General features: G+C 51.3%; 1 protein-coding gene across 2 annotated transcripts in view; it reads right to left on the reverse strand.

The window, feature by feature from the left end:
• Window positions 1–3,639: 3,639 nt before the first annotated feature.
• The window catches only part of ALPK2 (alpha kinase 2), a 134,192-nt gene continuing 114,884 nt past the window's right edge, over window positions 3,640–22,947 (reverse strand). The window contains exons 12-14 of one of the 2 annotated variants that reach the window (XM_055559363.1): window positions 17,732–17,780; window positions 16,737–16,841; window positions 16,008–16,139 (exon numbers count right to left, since the gene is read on the reverse strand). In XM_055559363.1, the coding sequence (XP_055415338.1) occupies window positions 16,745–16,841; window positions 17,732–17,780 (146 nt within the window). In that variant the 3' untranslated portion in view covers window positions 16,008–16,139; window positions 16,737–16,744. Of the gene's footprint in view, window positions 4,535–16,007; window positions 16,140–16,736; window positions 16,842–17,731; window positions 17,781–22,947 lie in introns of those variants that run through there. The other variant, XM_055559362.1, reaches the window with a different exon arrangement.

A 22,947-nucleotide genomic window follows, 5' to 3' on the forward strand; every position in this document is an offset into this window, starting at 1 on the left:
ATGTGGTATGTGTATACACGGGAATAATTACTCAGCCATGAAAAAGAATGAAACTAACATTTCCAGCAATGTGGATGGACCTAGAGATTATTGTACTAAGTCAAAGAAAGACATATTGTATGACATCTCTTATATGTGGAATCTAAGAGAAACGTTACAAATGAACTTACAAATCAGAAATGGACTCACAGACTTGGAGAACAAACTTACACAGTGTGTGGGGAGGGATGAGGGAAAAGGATAGTTGGGGAGTTGGGGCGGACATGTAATCACTGTTACATGTAAAATGGATAGCCAACAAGGATCTCCCGTATAGCACATGGAACTTTGCTCCATGTTGGTGGTGGGCCGGATGGGAGGGGACTTTGGGGGAGAATGGATACATGTATATGCATGGCTGAGTCCCTTTGCTGTTCACCTGAAACCGTCACACCATTGTTAATCGGCTACACCTCAATACAAAATAAAAGGTTTTTTTTAATATGTGGTTTTTGAAAAAAAGTCTGAAATGATTTCTACCTGGGTCCATGTGGGCCTCGTATAAATAATGGATTTTTAAAAATTCTCGATCTAGTGGTACAATTTGCTCTTCAGTCGCTCTGTCCTGTCCGACTCTGCAGGTACCATTGGACTTTAAGTATTTGTTCGTTGCATCTGCCAGGGTGAAGTCTGCTCACGTGACCACACAGATGAACCGGGGTCCTTCTTGCCTTTTCGCTTTTACAGGAGGGTTGAGAACAAGCGGGTTTTCAGAGGATTTAGGAGCTGCCACTGCAGGGAGCTGGAAAGCAGAGAGGTTTTTGTGTCTCTGGCTTTTCAGAGCTCTAAGCCCAAGCGGCATCTGCAGATCTAACTGGAGGAGAAGCGCCCATCTGTTCCCTTTTGCACACGCTGGGCCGGCAGAGCAGAGCGTAGACAAAGGAAGCCAGCCAGGATGGGGCCAGGCCAGCGCCTCCTGTCTGCAAACACTTGGACACTTGCCCACACACACAGAACAGGATGCATATTTAGAAGGGAGAACATTTTATAATTAGAAAATAATTGTTACTTCTTTGGGTATTCTTCTTATTAAGGATCTATTAAGACCCTTTGCTATTAAGAGGCTCATCAGAAGCATGGTCGGGGAGGCGCTGCTACAAGACGCTGTGAGATATTCACACGGGCTGGGCAGCCCTGCGTCCCAAACCATACGTCGCCAGGACAGGACGCCAGGGGCAGCAAGTCCTCATCTGTCCGCCATCCACATGAAACCAGCCGTTGAAAGCACAAGCGTGTTTGAATGAGGTGCTGCTCATTTATTGTCATCTGTCCACCCATCACGGAGCTCCACTGCAGAGCCCTTTAGGAAAAGGAGATGCTTCCACGTGTATGACCACCCTGTGGGCCTCAGGCACAAAATCCCCAGCTGGACCAACCAGGCTGTCCCAGCTGGGTCCTGGGTTGAGCATTCATTGGGTTTATAGACCTAACAGCTCACACTTCCGGAGACAAATGGGAAAAAACAGAACTGGATGTGATGCAGAATAAGCTAGAATAATGGCAACGGGCGGGGTATTTCTGAGACCTTGGACCGACCAAGAGCTCATGGCACACACACCCTGTTATTTGACTGTGCGAGGAAAACGGCCTTTCATCGCAGAACAGAAGGTTAGGGTCTGGGTGGCTGGACAGATGGCCACAGAGCCCCATAAAGGCCATCCCCGGGCGCGCTGGCTGGGACAAACCCCACTGCGGGCACCCCTTCTGTCCCTGGTCCTCCAAATGTTTATAGACAGACGAAATCAGATTCCAACAAACAACAAAGGCACTTTGAAAAATAATCTGAGCATCCATAAAAGGAGACAGGGACAGCTCCATCCAAGCCTCCCTGTGGCCTGCCTGCAAAATGCCAAATCTGGGAGGAAATCCTTTCCCTTCAACTGTCTCCAAGTCCAAATTCAAAGCCAGCTGGAGGGCAGGAGGGTTACTGGATGACCTCAGCTTTTCAGTTTGCACCTTTCCAGAGTTTTCTTGAACCCTTGTGTTGATATATTTTTTTTAATATTTATTTTGTGGCTGTTTCAGGTCTCAGTGGCATCGTGTGAGATCTCTGCTTGGGGTGCACAGACTCTCTAGCTGTGGCGCAGGGCTTAGCTGCTCTGAGGCATGTAGGATCTCAGTTCCCCGGCCAGGGATCAAACCCACATCCTTGGTATGGCAGGGCAGATTCTTAACCACTAGACCATCAGGGAAGTCCCAGTACTGATCTTTTTATAGTTACAAATTACCAAAGAGAAGGTCCTTAGGTCACACACTGAAGTACATGCACTAACTTCAATCAAAATGTGTCCTGTGCCCTATTACCATGGAACATTCTAGAACTTCAATGCCAAATACATCCGCAGGATCTCCATGGGGAGAGCAGGCTGCAGGCAGCCTCATAGAAAAATGAGTGTTTTGCAGTCTGTAGCTGAGGGAATCACATGAGAAGAAGAGCTGGAGATAGCAGATTTTCTGAAAAGAGGAGCTGCGGCTAGCTGCAGTGTTTGCTCCTTCAAATCCTTTTTCAAAACAATCCAAGGAGCTGGGGGCCTCCTCCAGCCCCGGCCTGGGGAACTGTAGGTCTCGTTGCTCCCCTCACCATTTCAGGATCCTCCTCCCTGTGATCTAGAACCTCCCCCCACCCGCTGCAAGCGTGGTCCCCACCGGCACGCAGATTCCCAGGGAAGGTGATGGAAATGCAGCCCCCAGCGTCAGAGCCCGCATTTCCACAAGACCCCAGGGCGTGTCCGCTTTCAGTTTGAGGAGCCTCCTCAGAGGAGGAGGCCTAACCATCCTGCCAGATACAGTCAGGGAGTGGCTGAATCATCTTACACCACAGCCAGTTATCTGAAAAGGATAACATCCTGTAGGGCTCCTCCTATGTGACCTTCCGGAAAAAGCAAAAGTACGGAGATAGTAAAACCACCAGCGGCTCCCAGGAGCCGGGGCTCGAGGGAAGGAGGCAGGAACGGGCGGAGTGCAGAGGATGTTCGGGGCAGTGAAGCGACCCTGGGTGTGCTGCACCCATGTCATCGTGTGTGTGCCCAAACCCAGAGAGTGTGAGCACCAAGCGTGGATGGAAGTGTAAAGTATGCACTTGAATGAGTTGTCACGAATCAATATCGGTTCCTCAGTTATAACAAAGGTATCACACGCATGTTAGAAGCCAATAATAGGGGGAAATATGGAATGGGGGAAGGGGCCATACCGGACGTGTCCATACTTTCCACTCATTTTCATACACTTAAAACGGCTCTAAAAATAGTCTGTAATTAGTAACAACATGCTGCTGGGGCCTGAGGCGTTCTCACTCCGGGCTGAGACACCTGTCTTCAGAGCATCTCCTCTTGCCCAATGGGGTCAGCGGGAGCCATTCCGCTCCAAGTTGGGCAGGACCCAGACTGGCAGGAAGGAGCCCACTTGCCACCCTGCCCCCATGCCGAGAACGAGCCCGAGGCGCTAGAACCCTGTGAGCTGTGTACCCCAGCCAGGATTTGTACGCATCTTCTAGAAAAATCCCACAAAGGGCAGGCAGCCCTTGGATTTAGAGAGCAAGGTAGAAAGCGCATTAACCTGGAAGCAGTGCTTATAAGAACTGGGAGAAAACACAGATGAAAATAGTTTGTGCTCCAGTAGACATATTAGGAAAGTACTAAATTACTAATCCTGGGGGAAGGCGAAATACAGCACAAATTCTGAAGAACAAGTGTCTGGGTGAATACATGCATCTTACACTTTGTATCTAAAGATGAGTTTAATTAAACAGAACGTTATAACGGGATGTGTGAGTGCTGATGGGAAATGGCCTGACGTTTCGAAAGCCCCCTCCAGCTACAACAGCATCGTCTCCGTCAGCGCGACAGCTCGACCCAGTGACGGAGTTCACGTTTCCTGTGGATGTAGCAGTTGGATGCGTCTGGAATCCTCGAGGTTAGAAGGCGGTTGGCAAGGGACAGGGCTGTGGGCAGAGTCTGCAGGGGAACAAGTCTGCCACACGGCAATCACGGCGATATACAGACAGACACATAACGTGAGGGCGTGCAAAGGCCACAGAGAGGACTTCTTTGAGACTGACAGTGGATCCAGTCTCCCCTAAGTCTGGTCGCCAAGCCGGCTCTGAAACCATCTCAGGGGAGACAGCAGGTGATGGTTTTGGAAGCAGCTCGGAGAACAGGCGGTAGGGAAAAAGACGGTCACGTCACGCTGCAGGCTGTGCGTTCTCTCCGGGGTGTTTTCCGATTTCTCCCCCACGAGGCTGTGTGCTGCCAGCCAGGGACCATCAGTTAATAGGAGACGTTAGCTTTTCTTTTCTGCCAGGCTCCCGGAGGCCGCCTTCTTCACGGCTGTGGCGCTGGGCTGAATCTTGCTCCGCCCGATGCTTGGCTTCTTCTGCTTCTGGCTGCTGCCCTGAAGCGACTCCAAGCCCAGCATTTCACAGTACTTGTTGCATTGGTGGAGGGCTTTAAACTGATCGATGAAGGTCATGGAACAGTTGCCTTTAAATCCTTTGTACCTGTGAGTTTGGGTGGAAGGAAACAATTCTTTTAAAAAAAATCAGGACCCTTCACCAGTATTAAAAGAAACATTTCAACGGGGAAACTCATGGTGTGCAGAAAATATATTTTATTTCTGTGTGCATGTGTACTGAGTCACTTCAGTCGTGTCCGACTCCTTGCGACCCCGTGGACTGCAGCCCGCCCCTCCTCGCCGTGGGATTCTGCAGGCAAACAGACTGGAGTGGGTTGCTGTGCCCACCCTCCCGGGGATCTTCCCAGTCCAGGGATCGAACCTGCGGCTCTTAAGTCTCCTGCACTGGCAGACAGGTTCTTTACCACTAGCGCCACCTGGGAAGCCCATATTTATTCCCACCCTAGGCCAGAATGGCCAACGGCTGACATGACTATTAATAGAAAAAAACAAAACCTGTGCAGTGAAGACTGCGAGCCGTTGGCGTGGGCAGTAAAGACCGAAGATTGTGACGAGACGGATGTCCTAGGGGCTGACTGTTCTGTTGTGTCAGCATCTTTAAGATTTTAATTGGACGATAATTGCTTTTCAATGGTGTGCTGGTTGCTGCCGTTGGGACACCAATCAGCCATGAGCATAGGCTTATCCCCCCTCCCTCCCACCCCCATCCCCTCCCCTCCAGCTCATCAGAGGGCAGGGAGCTGAGGTCACCGAGCTGAGCGGCAGCTTCCCACGAGCTCTTTCACAGGCGACAGTGTACGCATGTCCATGCTACGCTCTCTGTCTGTCCCACCCTCTCCTCCCCTGCTGTGTCCACAAGTCCATGCTCCATATCTGAGTCTCTCTACTCCTGCCCTGCAGTTAGGTTCATCAGTGCCATTTTTCCAGATTCCATACAGAGCCCTTTGCTTTTTAATCAAAGTGACCAGTGCTGGACCATCTCCATAAAAATCTGAAAATCTCTTGATGATCTGAATCATCCCTCCATCCCACCCAGAGGTTCTGAATGAAGCCATCTTGGAACTTGGGCTGGAAGAAATTCAATTTAGACCCTGGAGAAGGAAATGGCAAGCCGCTCCAGTATTCTTGCCTGCAGAATCCCATGGACAGAGAAGCCTGGCGGGCTACTGTCCATGGGGTCACAAGAGTCGGACACAACTTAGTGACTAAACCACCAACCAACTTGTCACTGAAGGAGTGCAGGCTGGGCGGCCAGCCCAAGGCAACAGAGCAAGTGGGTACGGCCCTCGGAGTCTCCCCGCTGCAGACAGGCACTCTCCTGCGATGCTGCGCCTTCTCCCCGGGAGGAGAAGAACCTGCGCCTTTGTGTCTGGTGGCTCCCAGAGGGACCATGCTAGCCTCCAGCCTGGGGTGGTCTTGGGGCTCTTCCTTTTAGCTGGGACATTTCATATTCAAATCAAAGACTATGCTCTCACAACTCGATCGTGGGGGGTGAGTGTCCTCCTGGATGGACAAGTCCCCAGGCCCCCACAGACCCCGAAGATCCAGCAAGAAAGTGGGCTGAAGGGCTGCTGAGAGGAGGATGAACGGAGAAAATCCACACAAACCACCCAGGGCAGTGCGTGACATGCAGAGGATGCTAGTCCATTGATGGCGGCCAGGCTGTGTTATAATCGTCAGTGTTCTGACTGGTGCAGCTGGTGGGGCTTTGTGTGGAGGCGATGCTGGAGCTGAGATGGAAAGATCTGAGATTTGCTGAGGGAGGCAGGGGCGTGGGTGGCATAGCAGACCATCAACAATTCGCAGGGCCCAGCGCAAACTGAGAACACGGGTTCCCTGGGCAGTAATTAAGACTTTGAAGATGGCAACAGCGGAACGTGTGTTAAATGAAGCTCGGCGCCCCTCTGAGTGCGGGGACTTGCACAACTGCACAGGCTGCCTGCCTAGGGAACTGGTCCTGCTGGGTGTGAGTGAGTTCTGGCCGAGTTTGATTAATCGGGCCAAACACAGATCGGCAGAAGGAAGCCTGCAAGGGCTGGCTTCGTGCTGAGTCTGTAGCTAATACGATTCAAGAAGCTGGGCCTCCTTCATTTGCCGGCAGAAACCATAAAGGGCAACAAACGTGAAATGAATGGGCTGGGATGGTGTGTTCTTCCCCAGGACATCCAAGCTGGGTTTTAAGCTGTTCAGGGCGTGAGAGGTTTCTTTTTATTTCTGAAGCTGAAGCATCAGTGAGTCGTTCCATCCAGCCTGCCCCTTCTTCTTCCCTGTGGGGGGACCGGTTCTTCCCCGCCTCGCTGGGGGCCCACAGTCTATTTTCTTGTGAAAAATGACTCAGTTTTTAAAAGCCAAGCTCCTCCATTGGAAGAAAAGTCAGCGCAAGACAGGTGCTGACTCTAGCCGGGTAGGAAAAAAAAAATGCCACTGCCAACCATGTCATCCGGCCTGAGTTTCCACGGCGCCTGAACATCCATCCCCTGGAGGGACGCAAGGCCCCCTGGGCCTCTGACTGTCAGATGGGATGCTTGTCTCATGCTGATAAACTGAGCTTCCCAAACTGGGATGATCAAAGCCAAGGGTAGCTTCCCTCGTTAAGCACGTTGGAAGCAAGTCACAGCCATCTGTCTAAGGCTGTCTCGAGGCTTGCTTGTAAACACTGACAACACCTACTCTCTGCAGAGAAGAATCACTAATTCATACCGTGACCTCCCAGAAAATTCGCTAGTCGCTTCAGCCCAACCTGGCAGCCAAGTGTGTGATGCTGTGTAACAAGCAAGCCCTTATAGCGATATAGTGGTTCCCACCTCTGAAATGGGAAATGGCTGAGTCTGAACAAAGGAGCTGGACTTCTGGGCAGCCCGGCTCTGTCGGCCTTCTAGAGCAGCCCCTGGGAGCCCAGCTATCTTCCCAGGAATGTCTACCCTTCTTTAGAGTCCTCGGGGAAAGTTGGAGTAGGAAGCAGAGACTGGGGCTGATTTTATTTGCAGAAGGCCACGTGCAGGCAGGGCACGACTCTAGAGTGAAAGCAGCTTTGCTCAATCAAAGAGCCCCTTACTCAGCCCCCAGAACCTTTCAAGCCCCAGCTTGAGTGCACGTCTGTGGAGCCTCCCTGGCCCTCTGACACCATGAGATGACATCTCTCCAAATTTTCCTTCTATCTCTGTGAGAACTACAACCAGTTCTCAGAATTCAGGGTATACCTTTCTGTGTACAGACTCTGATCTCTCCCAGGACACTAGTTTATGCTCAGAATACCTGTCCAGTGGAGGCTTTCCAATAAAGGTCCAGGGGACAGATGAATGGATGCTGGCCCCATCCTCAGAGCTAACTGACCTCAGCCCAGGGCGTCTCCAGATTGCATTGCTAAACTTCCCATTCTCTCTCCATCTAATTTTGGACCCTCACCTGGGCCTCCCAGGTAATAGAGGATGTCCCACCCCTAGCCATCTCAGTTCATCTATTTTTGCTGCCTAGCATCTGCAGGATTAAAAGCCTGTCTCCTTTCACAATTTGGTCTCTATCTCAGCCAGGGATGCTGGGCTTCTATTTGACCTCTTATTCTTTCAGATCTAGTTTTTTAGGAGAAAAATAAGCAAAATAAAAAAAATAAATAAGACTTAGTTGCTTAGGGGAAAAATAGGGCCACATTCTTTGTGTTTTTAGACTGCTGAACCCAGAGTTTTTCAAAGGACACAAGTTCAATCACTGCAAGGAGCTATACCCCCAAGAGGTAGGAAGTACAGGCTCTTCTGCGTGTGGTCCACCTGGCAGGCCATGTGCGCCAAACGCCCCCCTCGGCACTGGGGGGGCCACACCTCTCTCATCACGACAGCTCCCTTGTCAGGTCCCCGGGGCAGACACTCGCCACTGTTGTTCTTACTGGGTGGATGTAGTGGGGTAAACAGTATTCCCCAAGGTCATGTCCTTCCTAGAACCTCAGGATGGAGCTTTATTCAGAAACAGTGGCATCGCAGATGCCATTAAGATAAGGTCATTCTGGGGAAGAGCGGGACCTTGATGCAATATTCCTGGTGTCTACTGAGAAGATAGAGACACACTGGGAGAGCAGCAAAGGACAAGGCAGGCAGAGATGGGGGCCGCACGCCTACACGCCAAGGAATGCCAAGGACAGCAAGACTCGGGACCAAGGAGAGAGGAGGGGACACTCTCCCTCAGGGCTCCGGGAGAAACCAGCGCTGCCGAAGCCCTGATTCTCAACTTTCAGCCTTCAGAGCCGGGAAAGGACGCATTTCTATTGTTTTAAGCTCCCAGGTGTTTGGTTGACTCATTATAGAAGCCCAAGGAATCTAACACAAAGGAAACAATAACCACCTTGCATTTGAGAACTCTCTCACACATTTCTACTTTTAGACACCTTAGTCCTATTGAATTTTATTAACTGAATCTTTTTTATCCTTATCCTCAAATCAGTATAATTTTCTAGTCCGTCACTTTAACTCATCCATCTTCTCTCATGATCTCCAGGCATGGAACAATTAATTTATTCTGCTGAACACCATCCGATAGAGTCTTTTCTTAAATATCTTGCCCCTTGGACAGAAGTGGGGCATAAAGATCACTCAAGAGCCGTGTTCACGAGCTGGTTTGGATTCAGTAGGTCTGGGGTGGGGTCCGAAATCCCGTGTTTCTATTAATAACTAGCTCTGAACTCCCACTGATGCCATTGGTCCCTGTGGAGGAGCAAGGAGATCAACTAAAGTGCAAATGATCTCATATCGTCCTCAACTTCAGAAACGTCTTAAATTGGAACAGATCTCTTTCACTCCTGACATTTCATTCCTGATATTTCCTCATAAACATCACTGTCATGATCCACTTCCAGAAGAGCTAGGAAGCTGTTTGTTTCTGTGTCCTGCCTGTACCCCACACAGCGTCATCCCGCGCTTCACCATTTAGTAACGTGTTGGCCGTGGGTCTGTCACGAAGGGCTCTTACCATGTTGAGCTGTGTTCCCTGGACACCCACTTTGGCAAGAGTTTCTTTTTAATCATGAAGGATACTGAATTTTATCAAATGCCTTTTCTGCATCTATGATCGTGTGTCTTTTGTCTGACACTGACTCGTTTGCATATGTTGAGCCATGCTTGTGACCCTGGAATGACCCCAACTTGATCACAGTGCCTGATCCTCCTGACAGCTTGTGGGATTTGCTTGGCTAGCATTTTGTTGAGCGTTACACAGATTAGTTCAACACTTCCTATGTGTGGGAATCATGCTAGGCTGACTTCCTGCTTAAAAACAATTCCTCTTTCCTCTCATGTTGATTATGGATGGTGTGGCCTTCCAGGCTCATACCAAGTTGACAGCAGAGCCGGCTTCTCCAACTTAGCAGGACTTCCCTGTGCAATTTTCTGCCTCCAGACACCTGGAGACGGGAGAGGGGTGGAGCCAAGCTGCAGAAACCGCCAGCCCCGGCTGCAGGAAAGAAATCAAGGTTCTTGTCGGGCTTAATAAAGGACTCATCTGAAGACGATTTGGCGAGACAAGAAAAACCTACAGAGAATTCCCACAGGTTGGTAACCCCTTTAGAAGCCAGCCAGAGCTATTTATAACAGAGGCTTTAGTTTGAGAGCCTTTCTGAAGAAGGGTTTAATTTTTAAGGAACAGCTAGGAGGACATGATGGAGAAGGAAACGGCAAGCCGCTCCAGTGTTCTTGCCTGGAGAATCCCATGGACAGAGGAGCCTGGCGGGCTGCTGTCTATGGGGTCACATAGAGTCGGACACAACTGAAGCGACTTAGCAGCAGCAGGAGGACATGACACGCAGGCTGAGGATGTAGGGAGAGAACTGAAATAAACCCCAATTGGAGGCAGGGGAGCGTCTGTGTGTGAAATGAAACCAGGGCTGGATGTACAAACAGGCGGAACAGACTGTCGCCCGCGGGTAAAAGGAGGGACACCAGGGGGCGCCCACGGGAACCATCTACTGATGCCTGCCGCTCCATCAACACCCTCCGTGTCTTCATGAGTGTTCCTGTGCTTCTTCACTGGGCAACAGCTGCATGGCAGACACTGCAAGGGGTTAAACAGGATTAAATAAAGGGTCGTGGCTCTTTTCCAGAAAGCTGGCTATTTTGCATAGGAAACAGAAGTGTGAACAAATAAAAAAATATTATGCTGTGATAAAGGGCTACGTAAGGCAGGGATGTGATTTTCCGCCCATTGCCTGGTGGGTCCTAAGGCTGTTGCGGAGGACTAACAGCTCTGGCCTTCTCTGGTGAGGGGATGGGTGAAAGTTCAGAGAATGTTCTGAGCAAAAGCAGACATCCTGCGGAGATTTGAGGCCAGAGGCCACTCGTAGAAGGTCATAAGCCACACTGTGTTGTTCATCCTGTGAGGAGTCAGTGCTTCCCAAAGTATGTTCCTAGAGTCTCACAATATGCTTTAAAAAAAAATCTGTGGTGTAAATATTATGAAAAATGCCATATAATCTCTCCCCTTACCTCCTTGGGCACTCGAACTACACGTCAGCTCTTTAAAGACCCTGTGAAGGAAGTCTCACACTAAAGAAACTACCTTTATTTATCCAAGTCGGGGTTTCCCCAAATTATTTGACAATGGCAATCTGTGAAAAATGCTGCTGTAAAACTCCTGGTTTTTTTGAGGGTGCAGATGGGTGGCTCAGCTGGTAAAGAATCAGCCTGCAATGCGGGAGACTGGGGTTCGATCCCTGAGTCAAGAAGATTCCCTGGAGAAGGGAAAGGCTACCCACTCCAGTTTTCTTGGGCTTCGCTGGTGGCTCAGACTGTAAAGAATCTGCCTGCAATGCGGGAGACCTGGGTTCCATCCCTGGGTCTGGAAGATCCCCTGGAGGAGGGCATGGCAACCCACTCCAGTATTCTTGCCTGGAGAATCCCACGGACAGAGGAACCTGGTGGGCTATAATCCATGGGGTCACAAAGAGTCGGACACAACTGAGTGACTAAGCACAGCGCACACCCACGTGTAACAGAGCCGAACCGTTTCCCAAGCGTTGCATTCTGCACTGGTCTCCAAGCTGCCCTCTTCCCTCCGGACCTCAGCACCCACTCCCACAAACACCTCGTCCAGCCACCCTGTCCCCTGCCTGTCAGAGCCTCCGGAGGTCATTCCTGCTTCTCGTGGGCCGAGGGCCTCCCATGGCCTCCCAGCTGTCCCTGATCTCGTGGCCACACAGACGGGAAGGCCCCACACCCCTGGGAACACAGGCCGGCTGCTTTCCTCGGGGCCGCCCCGCACACCCGCTGCCCTTCTGGCGCCTCCGCAGCCTCCCTCGGGCCGCTGCTGGAGCAAAAGCCATGCTGCCTCCATGGAAACCAGCCCAGGCACTGTCTTCCCTGACACCCAACCCTGGCTAGGGGGAAAGCAGAACGCGCAGAGGGGAAAGGGGGCTATAGCCGTCCCCCGTCTGGTTCTCTGCTGCTGGTGGGGACGGCGAGCAGCCGCGCTCACGAGGTGCCTGCGCGGAAGGGCTTCGTGGGGCAGGCCCTGGAGCCCTCCAGGGTGGGGATCCTCTCCTCCCCACGTCCTCCGCTCGGCCCCATGTTCTGCAACTCGCCACCACCCCCCCCCCAGGTGCCTTCCCCACAGCCTTCAGACCCACTCACACCCCACGCCTCTTTCCAGCGGCAGCCTCCTCCTCCACCCCCAAAACTGGAGCCGCATCACTGCTGCTTGCTTAGACCTTCCAGGAGACACCGCGAGTTCCTTCCAGACAGTCCTGGTCTTCACCCAGCCCTATTGGCCCAGGCACTGTGACCCCAGCTCTCTTAGCCATCACCTCCTCCTTGTTCATCACAAGCATCCCCACTGATCTGCGGGGGTGATCTCGAGTCCAATCTCTCCAGATCTTTCCGTGCAGACTTGTCTTTGCATCTGGAAATGACGAGGAGCCTGGCTGTGTTCCTCTGGTCCTCAGTTGGGGGACTGGGCAGTGGGGTAACTAGCGAGCAGAGCTGGGGAGTGGGAGGAGCCCTCTGCTCCAATTCCGTGGTCCTTTACAAAGTTTTGGGGGGAGGCTGCTGGACTGCTAACATTATTCCCTCTCTGTGGATGGAGTCTAGGTCCTCCTAGCTGACTTCTCAGCCCAGGAGACTCTCAACACACACTAGGAGCACTGCTCGTGCTGACACTGGCAAAAAAAAAATTGTGAAAATAGGTGTTCCTGTCGGGCCTCCAGGCCACCTTGATGGCAAGGACTGGCCGAATAGGTCAGACGCTGGCCACCTAGCTCTGCTACATAAGGGCTTGATCAGATTTGAGACGGGATTCAGGCTGCTTTCCAGAGAAGGAGACCACGGTGGCAGGACCCGACGGCAAGCGTCTGGTATCCAGGGCGTGTGAAAGCGCCTTTATCAGGCCCCGTAGGCCTGGGAGGCTGGTCCTCTGAAGCCTGGCACTGGGGAGTCAGCTAGAACACCGGGATCTACAGCGACGCGGCCTGCTGCGCAGAGCACCGAGAAGCCAGGGGAGTCTGACCTGAGCCCCTTGTTCCTCCCCTCCTGGCAGACTCAGGCGTTGCATTAGACAGCGTGCCCACCACACGCACATATATGCAGCACATGATGTGCACACACACACAGCACATGGCCCCACACCCACGTGACCACACCCTCAAGACTGTTCTAAGCGTTTCTCCAGTATCAGAGCCCACCTCCTTTCGCCCACAAGTTCATTTCAGCCCTTCCTCCCCAGGTACCAGGGTGTCTCGGGATTGAGTATGGGTTAAGCACCCCCAGGTGGCGTCACCCCCAATGCAGGGCTCCCCAGGGGCTGCTCTTGGCTGGAGTGCTTTTTCTGGAACTCAGCTGACTGAGTGTGGGAGTCTGTGCTGATTTTTCAGGCTCATGGGGCGTCACACTGACACCAGGAGGGCCTGGTTCCCTAAGGGAACTGCCCTCACAGGGCGTCCGCCGTGATACGGGGGCCTTGTCCCCCCACGGCTGCCCCTCTGCAAGAACAAGCCGTTCATGATTCTGCCCAGCCCTGGCTCCCGGGTCAGGGACTCTGACACATGCTACGATCCTGTGGGCCTGACACTGGCCAACAGCCTGGTGGCCACAGAGAGGGAGTTGTCTGTGCCTATTTATAGCAACCCTAGTTTAATTCAAGGCTCACTGACTGGGAAGAAATCTGTCCAGGGTACTTTTCTTTGTCTTTCACCAACATGAAGCGGGCTTTGGGGCAGAGATTACAGAGGACAAAAGCTTGGCTCTGCCGCCCTCTGCTGGCTGGATGGCAATATTGCCTTCTCCCCAGAAACTGGGCGGACCGGGCCAGGTGTGCGTTTGCAGGACCCCCTGAGACAGATGCGGCTCTGTTCCCAACAGGTGTTGGTTTACACCGACTTTGATTTGATTAGGTTAAATTTCCGAGTCTTATATTACAGAATTAGACATTTTTCCTTCTCGCCCTTCAGAGAACTCTAAATGGCTGAGCAATTTTCAAATCAGAAATATGTTCGACTGTGGGGTTAGTATCTTTGGTCTTCCTAGAAGATGGATTATTATATGTTGAAGCAATCCGACTTGCCACACGTTGTAACATGAAGTTTTGGTACTCAACATTGCTGAAGGAGTGTGGGGGTATGAAGTATTCCAGAATATTCCACGCTTCAGTGTTAAGGACCATACCACCAGGTAAAGTCTCATTGGAATAAGTCGTGATGGTCCCCTATTTTCTTTTGTAATATTATAAGTGATATTAAAATAGTCTCACACCTCCTGGCAGTCTGGTGTTCTTTTCAACGTGATTAAAAGAACACAGGTAATGATGCCCACACGGAGCACTGCTTCTCAGGGTAGGGGTGCCCGTCCCCAGGCTTCAGTAGAGCAGGCAAACTGGCCGTCTCCGGCACGGATGCAGGAAGCCAGCCCTGGGGGCTTGCTAAGAATAAAGAGAAGGTGCCTGGCCACGTCTCCTGCTCTCTGGAGCCTTTGACACCCGCCAGGCTCCCCAGCCTTTCTCTCCCCTTTTTGAGATTGTGTCCCACACATCTCCTGTCTGTCTACGCTGTCTTTGTGCTTGAAACCCTTCCCCGAATCTCTCGCATTGACTGCCCAGGCTCCCTTCTGCAGCTCTGACTTTTCCTCGAGTTCCTTCAGCAGACTTTTGCCTCCTGGCCCTAGGGACCCCTTGCAGCCTGTGATCAGGCAGCCCCCTTTCCCTGCACCTCCTGCTCTGTCCTTGGGAAGAAAGAAGACGGGATGGACACAGCCCCCAGGGACCTCCAAAGAGACCTCCCAAACCCCACGCCTTGTACTCTGATCAGAGAACATTCCTCTTTTGTTAGTTTTTTCAAGCTGAGCTAAGAAACATTTCTTTAGAGAGAGAGAAAAAAAAAAGTGACTGCAAAAGTTTAAATAAAAGGTTTTTAAAGACACAATGGACAAGATGATCTAATACCCCTAATAGCTAATATTTCTCAGACATTTCAGAATTCCCTTCTCTCCCACCCCCTCTTCAGGGAGGAGACAATAAGTAACACTTAAGAGACAACATTTTGCACTGGGTGCCAGCTCTCGGCTCTAATGGGTGCTGGGCAGCTGTCCCAGGCCAGATAAGTCACATTAAAGCTGAGAACAAAACCTAAGGGATTGGATTTCTTTTTTAAATTACGAGAAAAAAAAAATATGGTCAAGGTTCCTGGAAGTTGTTAAGATGCTTTTTAAAAGACATCTTAAATCATCATTCTTATGCTTGTCTTAGTTTTTGAAACTTCTTGGGCAGGTTTCTTCTTTGTTTTGGTGGAAAGTGGCTGCAAATCATGGTATGGAATTCGCCTACTCTGAGGTCAGGCTGGGGCACGAGCTGAGGCAGGAGGCCAGTGTTTATCAAGCACGTGCTGAGCCTCAGGGACGGGATGCAGATGAGCTGGGGGATTCTCAGGACCAGCCTGGGTCCCCATCTGTGCCTCAGTGGCTTTGAGAACGTCAGGGCTCACGTCCACAGAGCCAGTGAGACAAGAACCCGGCACTTAAAGCAGGTCTGCGTGACACCTGGATCTGCCATATCCTACAAAGGACATGATGCCTGTGAAGGAAAGCTGTAACTTGGGAAATTCTTCTGAGGTCCAGGAAAATCTCTTCGTAAGTAAATAAATAGGGGCACCACGCATTTTCTAAGTGGGGAAACTTGCTCAGGACAAATAACTAGACAGGATGCTAGGATGGCAGGCATGAAATGATACCGTCCTGGACAAACCAGGATGCCCTGTCGCCCCTTTCATCACGTGGGCCAAATGTCTATGACGCCAAGAAGCAAGGTTACCAACAGGAGAATCAGAAGCAGGTGGCAGGACCAAGAGCTGAACCCAAGTCTTTTAATAAAAAATCCCTGCCCTCACTACATCATACCCACCACCCACGACATATGCTCTTGACAAGCCCACGGCCAGGACCCACATCCCTGACTCGTAGACACGGCTCTGGTCAGCAGCGGGGGTGCAGCATGGAGATCGTTCTACCGCAAAACGCTATTATCCTGAACAGGAACATGGTCAAGCTGCATCTTTGTTCTGAAGCCAGATCAAAAGCTTCTGCGTGGTTGCTGAGAACTTCATGAAGCAGACTTGTTGATCTGGAGGTTAGAAGAGTGTTCCCCTTTCTACTTTTCGCAAATCCCTTCTTCTCTCCATCCTTAGTATACTAATTGAAAATTGTACTTGTTAAAGGACTGCAGATGCCAGTGGTCTGAAATCACCAGAAAGCCCAAGTAAACACGTTGCTCCCAGCTGTAGGAGAGTAAGCTACGTCAATCATGCTGTTCTATCGTCTGTGTTTCTGACGCTTTGAGATCTGCAGCTTTGCAGGCAGGGGCGGCTCCCCCTGCCAGGGTCAGCCAATTCCTAGAGACAATGACTGGCCTTCTAGAACGGCTCGCATAGGCCAGTTAACCAACCTGCAGCCCACTCCCACCATCCACTCTACCTGGTCTCACACTCTGGGCCCCCTGCCCCAGTTACCACAGGGCAAGCAGCGGACAACGCCACTCAGCCCCACACCCCAGAGCCTCCCGGAAACTTACAGATGACTCAATTCCAAGCTCTCGCCCAGGTTTTCCCCTCCCCTCCTTCTGCCTGACTGACCCTTGGGCCTCCCTGTGGTGCTCCCCGCCATAGTCTGGCAAGCCCCTTCCTCTTAGGAACTGAGTAACAAACTCTTTTCAGTGGCGACTGTCTCCTGATCTGTCAGCTTCGTTATGCCTGAACCATAATAGAGCCTCCATTGTAAAACACAAGCCACCCCTTCTAAAACTCACTTGCCCCCACCCCATTTCCCCCTCCTTACAAATAATCCTAGTCCACGGGGACATCAGCAGTGGGAGAATGCCCGGCAGTTCCAACCCAGAGCTCTATTTTCACAAAGGAGCACAGATAGACAGCTTTCTCCTCACTGGTGGTCAAGCAAAGCAGAGAAAAGAGACCATTTTTTAAAGAGACACCCCAGTAAAACATGATCTTAGGGCCACCTGGGCACTGCTCACCCCATAGTAAGCAAAGCGATACCCGAAGTTAGGAAATCAACACCATTGATAACAACCAGAGTCATCAATCATAGCCCTTCCATAGTCATCTGCCCTTTAATCAACCACCACCATGGGAGTTTGGGAGCTGCCTAAAATACTCAGTATTTGGTGCAGAGTACAGGGTAAAATACAGGTTTCCCAGGTGGCACTAGTGATAAAGAACCCACCTGCCAATGCAGGAGACATAAGAGATGCGGGTTCCATCCCTGGGTTGGGAAGATCCCCTGGAGGAGGGCATGGCAACCCACTCCAGTATTCTTGCCTGGAGAATCCCATGGACAGAGGAGCCTGGCAGGCTTTGGTCCATAGGGTTGCAAAGAGTCAGACATGACTGAAGCAACTTAGCACACATGCAGGGAAAATACATTAAAAATATACAAGTTGAATTCACCACACTCAATTGCACAAATTTTTAAAAGAAGCTAATAGTCAAAATATTAAGTGTAGAAAAATGGAATATTCCTAGTGAAAAAAATTCCCAATAATGCTGGCGTTCCCCTCCGCCCATGGCACTCCTGCAGATCATTAATTTTGAAATATATTCAGAGTTCTTATTTGTTTCAAAGTTAGGAAACCACATGTGTCTCCTTGGGAGAATGAAGTCCATAAATATTTTAGGTATGTGAGAGAAGTGAACTGAATTCATCCCACGAGCATCTGTCATCCATGGTTGGGACACAGAATTGCCTCTGCCAGAAGGTGTTTGGAAACCCAGAGTTGAATGACAAGGCACTAGATTTTTTTTCTTTCTACTCACCCTTTAGCCTCTGTTGCTATGCCAACGTCGGTTAACTTCATGCCTACACCTACAGGAAGAGAGAGCAAAGACAGCACGTGTTACCTGGGGCTCCTCAGAAGAGAGGGACCACGCATTCACGGGGAGGGGCCATCCCAGCCCCGTCTTGTCCCTTCCTGCAGAAATGCTTCCCTTGTTTCCCTCAGCAGCAGTGGACAGCATCCCAGATGTGCCTCCAGCCTACGGGGCCACAATAGGGAAGGCGGGCTTTGGGGGCAGCCAGCCAAAGCATGCGCCCAGGGACGCTGTCCTCTGCCTGCCTGGCCCACCCCTCTGCTGGAGCAGGGGCCCGACACCGGCCCCGGAGATCTCTCCCCAGAGACACTCTGCTGTGGGCCTAGGTCTATTCCGTGCTCTTCAATGAGAGTGGAAGCCCTTGTCCAACAGGAAGTGGGCTGGGTGTGGCCTGGGCCGACCAAGTTCAACAGTGAAAGGGTTCAAGACCGGCATCTGTTCAGTTCAAGGCCAGGCTCCAGACCTACACCTTCCCATCTCCATAAAGACAGCGTCTGATTCAGGATCAAAGGTTTATCTGGGCCAGCTTTAGATCCAGGGAAAACGTCTTGAGTTATATGTGTACTTTTTAGCCACTGGACTGGAGATGCAGACATGTGTCGCCCATGGTCTAACCCTTTGATGCTTATCCTAGCTTCTATCCATTCAACCAGGGGTCCCCAACCTCCAGGCCACGGACCAGCACCTGCTGTCAGATCAGCGGTGGCATTAGATCAGAAAAAAAAGTGCACGATGAATATAATGCACCTGAATCATCCTGAAACCAGCGCCCACCCCCGCAACCCCTGGTCCATGGAAAATTGTCTTCCATGAAATTGGTCCCTGGTGCCAAAAAGGTTGGGGACTGCTGCATTAAAGCATCAGAAGTTGGGCGGGGTCGGGGGGCGGTGGCGCAGCAAACCAACGCCACAGCTCTGAGCATCCCACCCTGGGTCAGTGAAGAGCTCTGGGCAACCTTGTTAGAATCCTAAACACACAGGAACCTTCTTCCTCTCCCCCAACCCCCAGCAGGGGCAGCTGGGACAATGGCTCAGGAACCGGGGATTCAAACAGAATGAAAGTCCTGTTCTGTTGCGAGGAGGAAGAGAGCACGATTTCCACCTTCCATGGGGCGGGGTGGCGGGAGGTGCCTCTCTCTCAAGCACCATCTTGTCTGGAAGGCAGTCTTCTCTGATGCCCAGAGTGTGGGTGACCTACAGCCTTTCCAGAATCTCCTTTCCAGACCAGACACCAACTCTGTTCCTTCCTCTGTAGGATGGTGGCTGTGGGCACAGCTCCAGCTCCACGGACCTCTGCCGTAATCTCACCCACGCCACCTGATGGCAGGTCCTTTACAGCAGGGCATGGGGTCCACGGACCCTGGAGGGTTACAGTCCACAGGGTTGCAGAGTCGGACATGACTGAAGCGACTTGGCATGCACACGTGGGCTCCATGGTGCCATGCCACCTGGGTCTCGCCTTCTCGTATCTGGCCCCTGACTCGTCCCAGCCAGGCCAGGCTGTGGCTAGGGGAACCAACATTCCCAGCAAAAGCCGACCCTGAAGGTCAGGCCGGATGGCAACCTAGTTCCACGGTCTCTGTTCCTAGGAGTACTGCTCCCTGAGGCTCAGAAAAGCAACGGCTAAAGGCTTCAAGCTCTGATCCAGCAACACCTGCCTGAGCTGCAGTGGAGACACAGGCCGTGTGGCTGCTCCGGCTTGTCGGACAGACAGAAGCAAAGAGCCACGCTTTCCTGCAGGGCCCCCGGGAGCCGAGTTAGACACAGCACTTTGAGGGCGCCAGTAAGCATTCTAAAAGCCTCTTTCACTGCTGGCCACTAAAATGCGCCTCGTGCTTTCAAAGCTGTTAACAACAAGAACATACGTAGAAATGCTTCACATGGTTTTTGTCATAGGAACTGTACTTGGGAAGGAAAAACACTAAATTGCAAAAGCCCTCTCTGGACATTCTGTTTCGTAGAAAATGTTGTATTTAAAAATTACAGCTCTAAGCTGCAGAGAAGTCCAATTTTAAAGTCATTTGGCAAAAAGGTCCTTGAGCTTGGGAATTGCTTTTCCTCGAGTCTCACAATTACCAGCTGTCACCGACACTAGAAAAGCAGAATATGACTTTCAAAAAGAAACCTCTCACTCGGCTTAATGATTTGCCAGCAATTCAACCAAGGTTATTAAGGGTCTCTATAGGACGCTAATTTGGATTATGGTGTGCAGCTATTAAAGCATGTCGGGGATGACAGTCATCTACGGGTTGTTTCCGACAGAAGGCGGAAGAAGGCAGTATCACAAGAACCCAGAATTTGAGTCCTTGGTTATCAGGCTGACAGCTTCTTAGGAATCACAGTGGTCTCAGTGCGTGCGGGCCTTGGGGCCCAATGGCAGGCTCACCTTTCACCCCACAAACCTGCAGGACTTGCCACAATCCCATCAACACATGAAGGCAACCAGGGAGAAAATAAGAGTCTGAGAAAAAGCGATAATTGAGCTTGGGTTTGTTTGGGATTTTTTAAATCCTAATTCCAGAGTCTCAGCAAAACGATAAAACGTGGGACTCGCTTAGAGAATAGGTGTTACCCAGTGCCACAACAGAGATAATGGAAATCTTGCCCAGTAGCAGAGAGTAAAGCACCCTTATGAGACACCGTGCCAACACTTTAAACCACACATGTCACCATAAGGTGATATAAGGTTCCCCTGTAGCTGTTTACCGGTGCCTGGAAGCAAAATTAGCCATTCATGAGGCTCCCAGTGTTGCTTTTCAGTGTAACAACCGTATTCGACACAAAGTTAACTCGGAAGGAGAAAGACAGGTGAGTCTGAGTGGCACAGACAGTCTGGTTGAGACAGCTGTCTGTGAAGACCATGTTTTGAGTGCATGGCAGCAGCGTCTCTTCACGAGTGAGTGGTTAGGGCTGTCTTCAGCTTGCAGGTCAGCCTCCCCTGCAAGTCTGAACGCTGCCCTCCCCGGCTGGCCTCAGAGGAGCCCCTCACAGCAGCCTTCGACATTAAGGGATACTTGGGAAACCTTGCAAATTTGTAACTTTGAGTTTTCGTGGAGAGAGCTTGGGGTTCAGAAACAGTGTGCTGCAGCGGGGGGGGGGGGGGGGGGGGAGGAGAGGGTGGGGCAAGTTGAGAGAGTAGCGTTGACGCAGATACACTATCACGTGTCAGACAGTTAGTGGGAAGCTGCTCTATAACACAGGAAATGCAGCCTTGTCCTCTGATGACTTAGAGGGGCGGGAAGGAGGCTCGACAGGGAGGAGACACACGTATGCTTAGAGCGGATTCATGTGGCTGTCCAGCAGACACCAGCAACATTGTAAAGCAATTACTTTGATTTAAAAAATAAACAGGGATGCCTGGCACTCAAAATAAAAAAAGAAAGAGTGGGTTGGAGTCTGGGACCCCTCTTAGCAGCCGATTGACAGCCATAATTAGATGCTTAACTCCCAGCCTTTTTCCATCTGTAAAACGGGGATCATGATGTCTCTTTGGCAGGGCTATTAAGATGAAACAAAAACAGGGGAAAAGGAAGCAGGAAAAAACTGACGAACTCCAGGTTAGGTCTGTAGACTTATCACATTGTGCTGATGTCAGCCTCCTGGTTTCGACCGTGTTATAGCTATGCAAGGTGCTGTCATAGGTGAAGCCGGGTGAGGGATACCTGGAGACGCCTCTCCACAGTCTTGCAACTTCTCATCCCTATGGTTATTTCAAAAGATTTTAAAAATAGGGAACACCGTGTCAGTGCTGTGCTAAATGCCTTCCTCTCACGTAATCCTCACAGCCACCCCCTGTGGAAAGGGCTGAGACACAAAGGTGAGTGGCCCACTCACGGCTGGACGTGGGGGTGCCAGGGGCTCTCCTCACCACCAGGCTCCAGAGCTCGGGGTCCTTGTGTGTGACAATGTCTGACATTAGCAGGTACCCAGTTATAGGTCAGGTTTTTCCTAAAGCATTGTCATCTGGAAACGAAAAGGGAGGCCCCCATGGCCGAAGCTGCTGGGGCGGCAGCCCATTGTCCTCCCCGCGTGCGTGCGCATGGCTGTACCCCCACGTGCCTCCACCAGCCTCTCTTGGCCTGAGAGCCTTTCTTGGGTCACATGCCCTCGCTGCGCTCAGCACAGCTGGCCCACGTGCCAGTGGCAAACCCAGGGGAGTTCACACCCCCCCCCACAGCAGCCCTCTGCTGGTTACTAAGGGGAGCTGGTGTATAAACACACCTGCTCCTCAAGTGTGATCTTTGCTGAGAAGCTTGTCCTGCTCAGCCTCCCAGACTTTCCCCACCGGGCATCAGCTTCACAGTGGTGACTGGGTATCAGGCACCCTATTGACTTTCTTTCCCTTCGCCTGCCACACTTCCTCAATCTCCTACCAGCATTTCCTGGGGTCCCCTCCCAAATATTTGCACTCGAACATTTGTGTGAGACAGAAGATGAACTTGGCCTAAATAAAGGAATTGTTCTGCCCAATGTTTTGGAGGTAACCGCTAAGCTAAGAGTTAGAGAGGAGACTTCCCTGGTGGTCCGGTGGCTAAGGCTCCATGATCTCAATGCAGGGAGGCCTGGGTTCAATCCCTGATCAGGGAACTAGATCCCACACGGCATAACCAAGACCTAGTGCGACCAGATGACTTTTTTAAACTGTCCAAAGAGGCTGGAGACCGAGGTCATCCCACGGGCAAGCAGTGATGGGTCCCTAAACAAATCTCGGCTGAACATTTCTGGATGGCAGTGCTCCATGCACACCCCTCTCCCCCAGGAAGAGGCACTGACCCCCGGCTCCACCAGGAGGGGACACCTGGAAATTCCCACCTGGTCTCCCCTGGACCCTTCCCCAAGCGCTTCTTCCCTTTACTGATTTAAGTCTGTATCCTTTCACTGTAGTAAACCGTAATCACGAACATAATGGCTTTTCTGAGTTCCATGAGTCCTCCCAGAAAATCAGCGAGCTGCAGGCTGGTGGTCTTGGGGAAACCCCAAACTGCAACTTGTCTCAGGGCCTCTCTGTGAGAAATCTAATGATGACATCCCCATTTCACACCCCAAATGCATTCCCCAAGAGGTGGGTATAAATGGAAAAAGTGTTGTAAATTCACCAGGGGAGCTTGAAATCTCAAGCCCCCGTGAAAGACCCTTTCACCTATTATGAATGAATTCTTACAT

Source organism: Bubalus kerabau, chromosome 21 (assembly GCF_029407905.1).
Source record: "Bubalus kerabau isolate K-KA32 ecotype Philippines breed swamp buffalo chromosome 21, PCC_UOA_SB_1v2, whole genome shotgun sequence".
NCBI classification, from domain to species: Eukaryota; Metazoa; Chordata; class Mammalia; order Artiodactyla; family Bovidae; genus Bubalus; species Bubalus kerabau.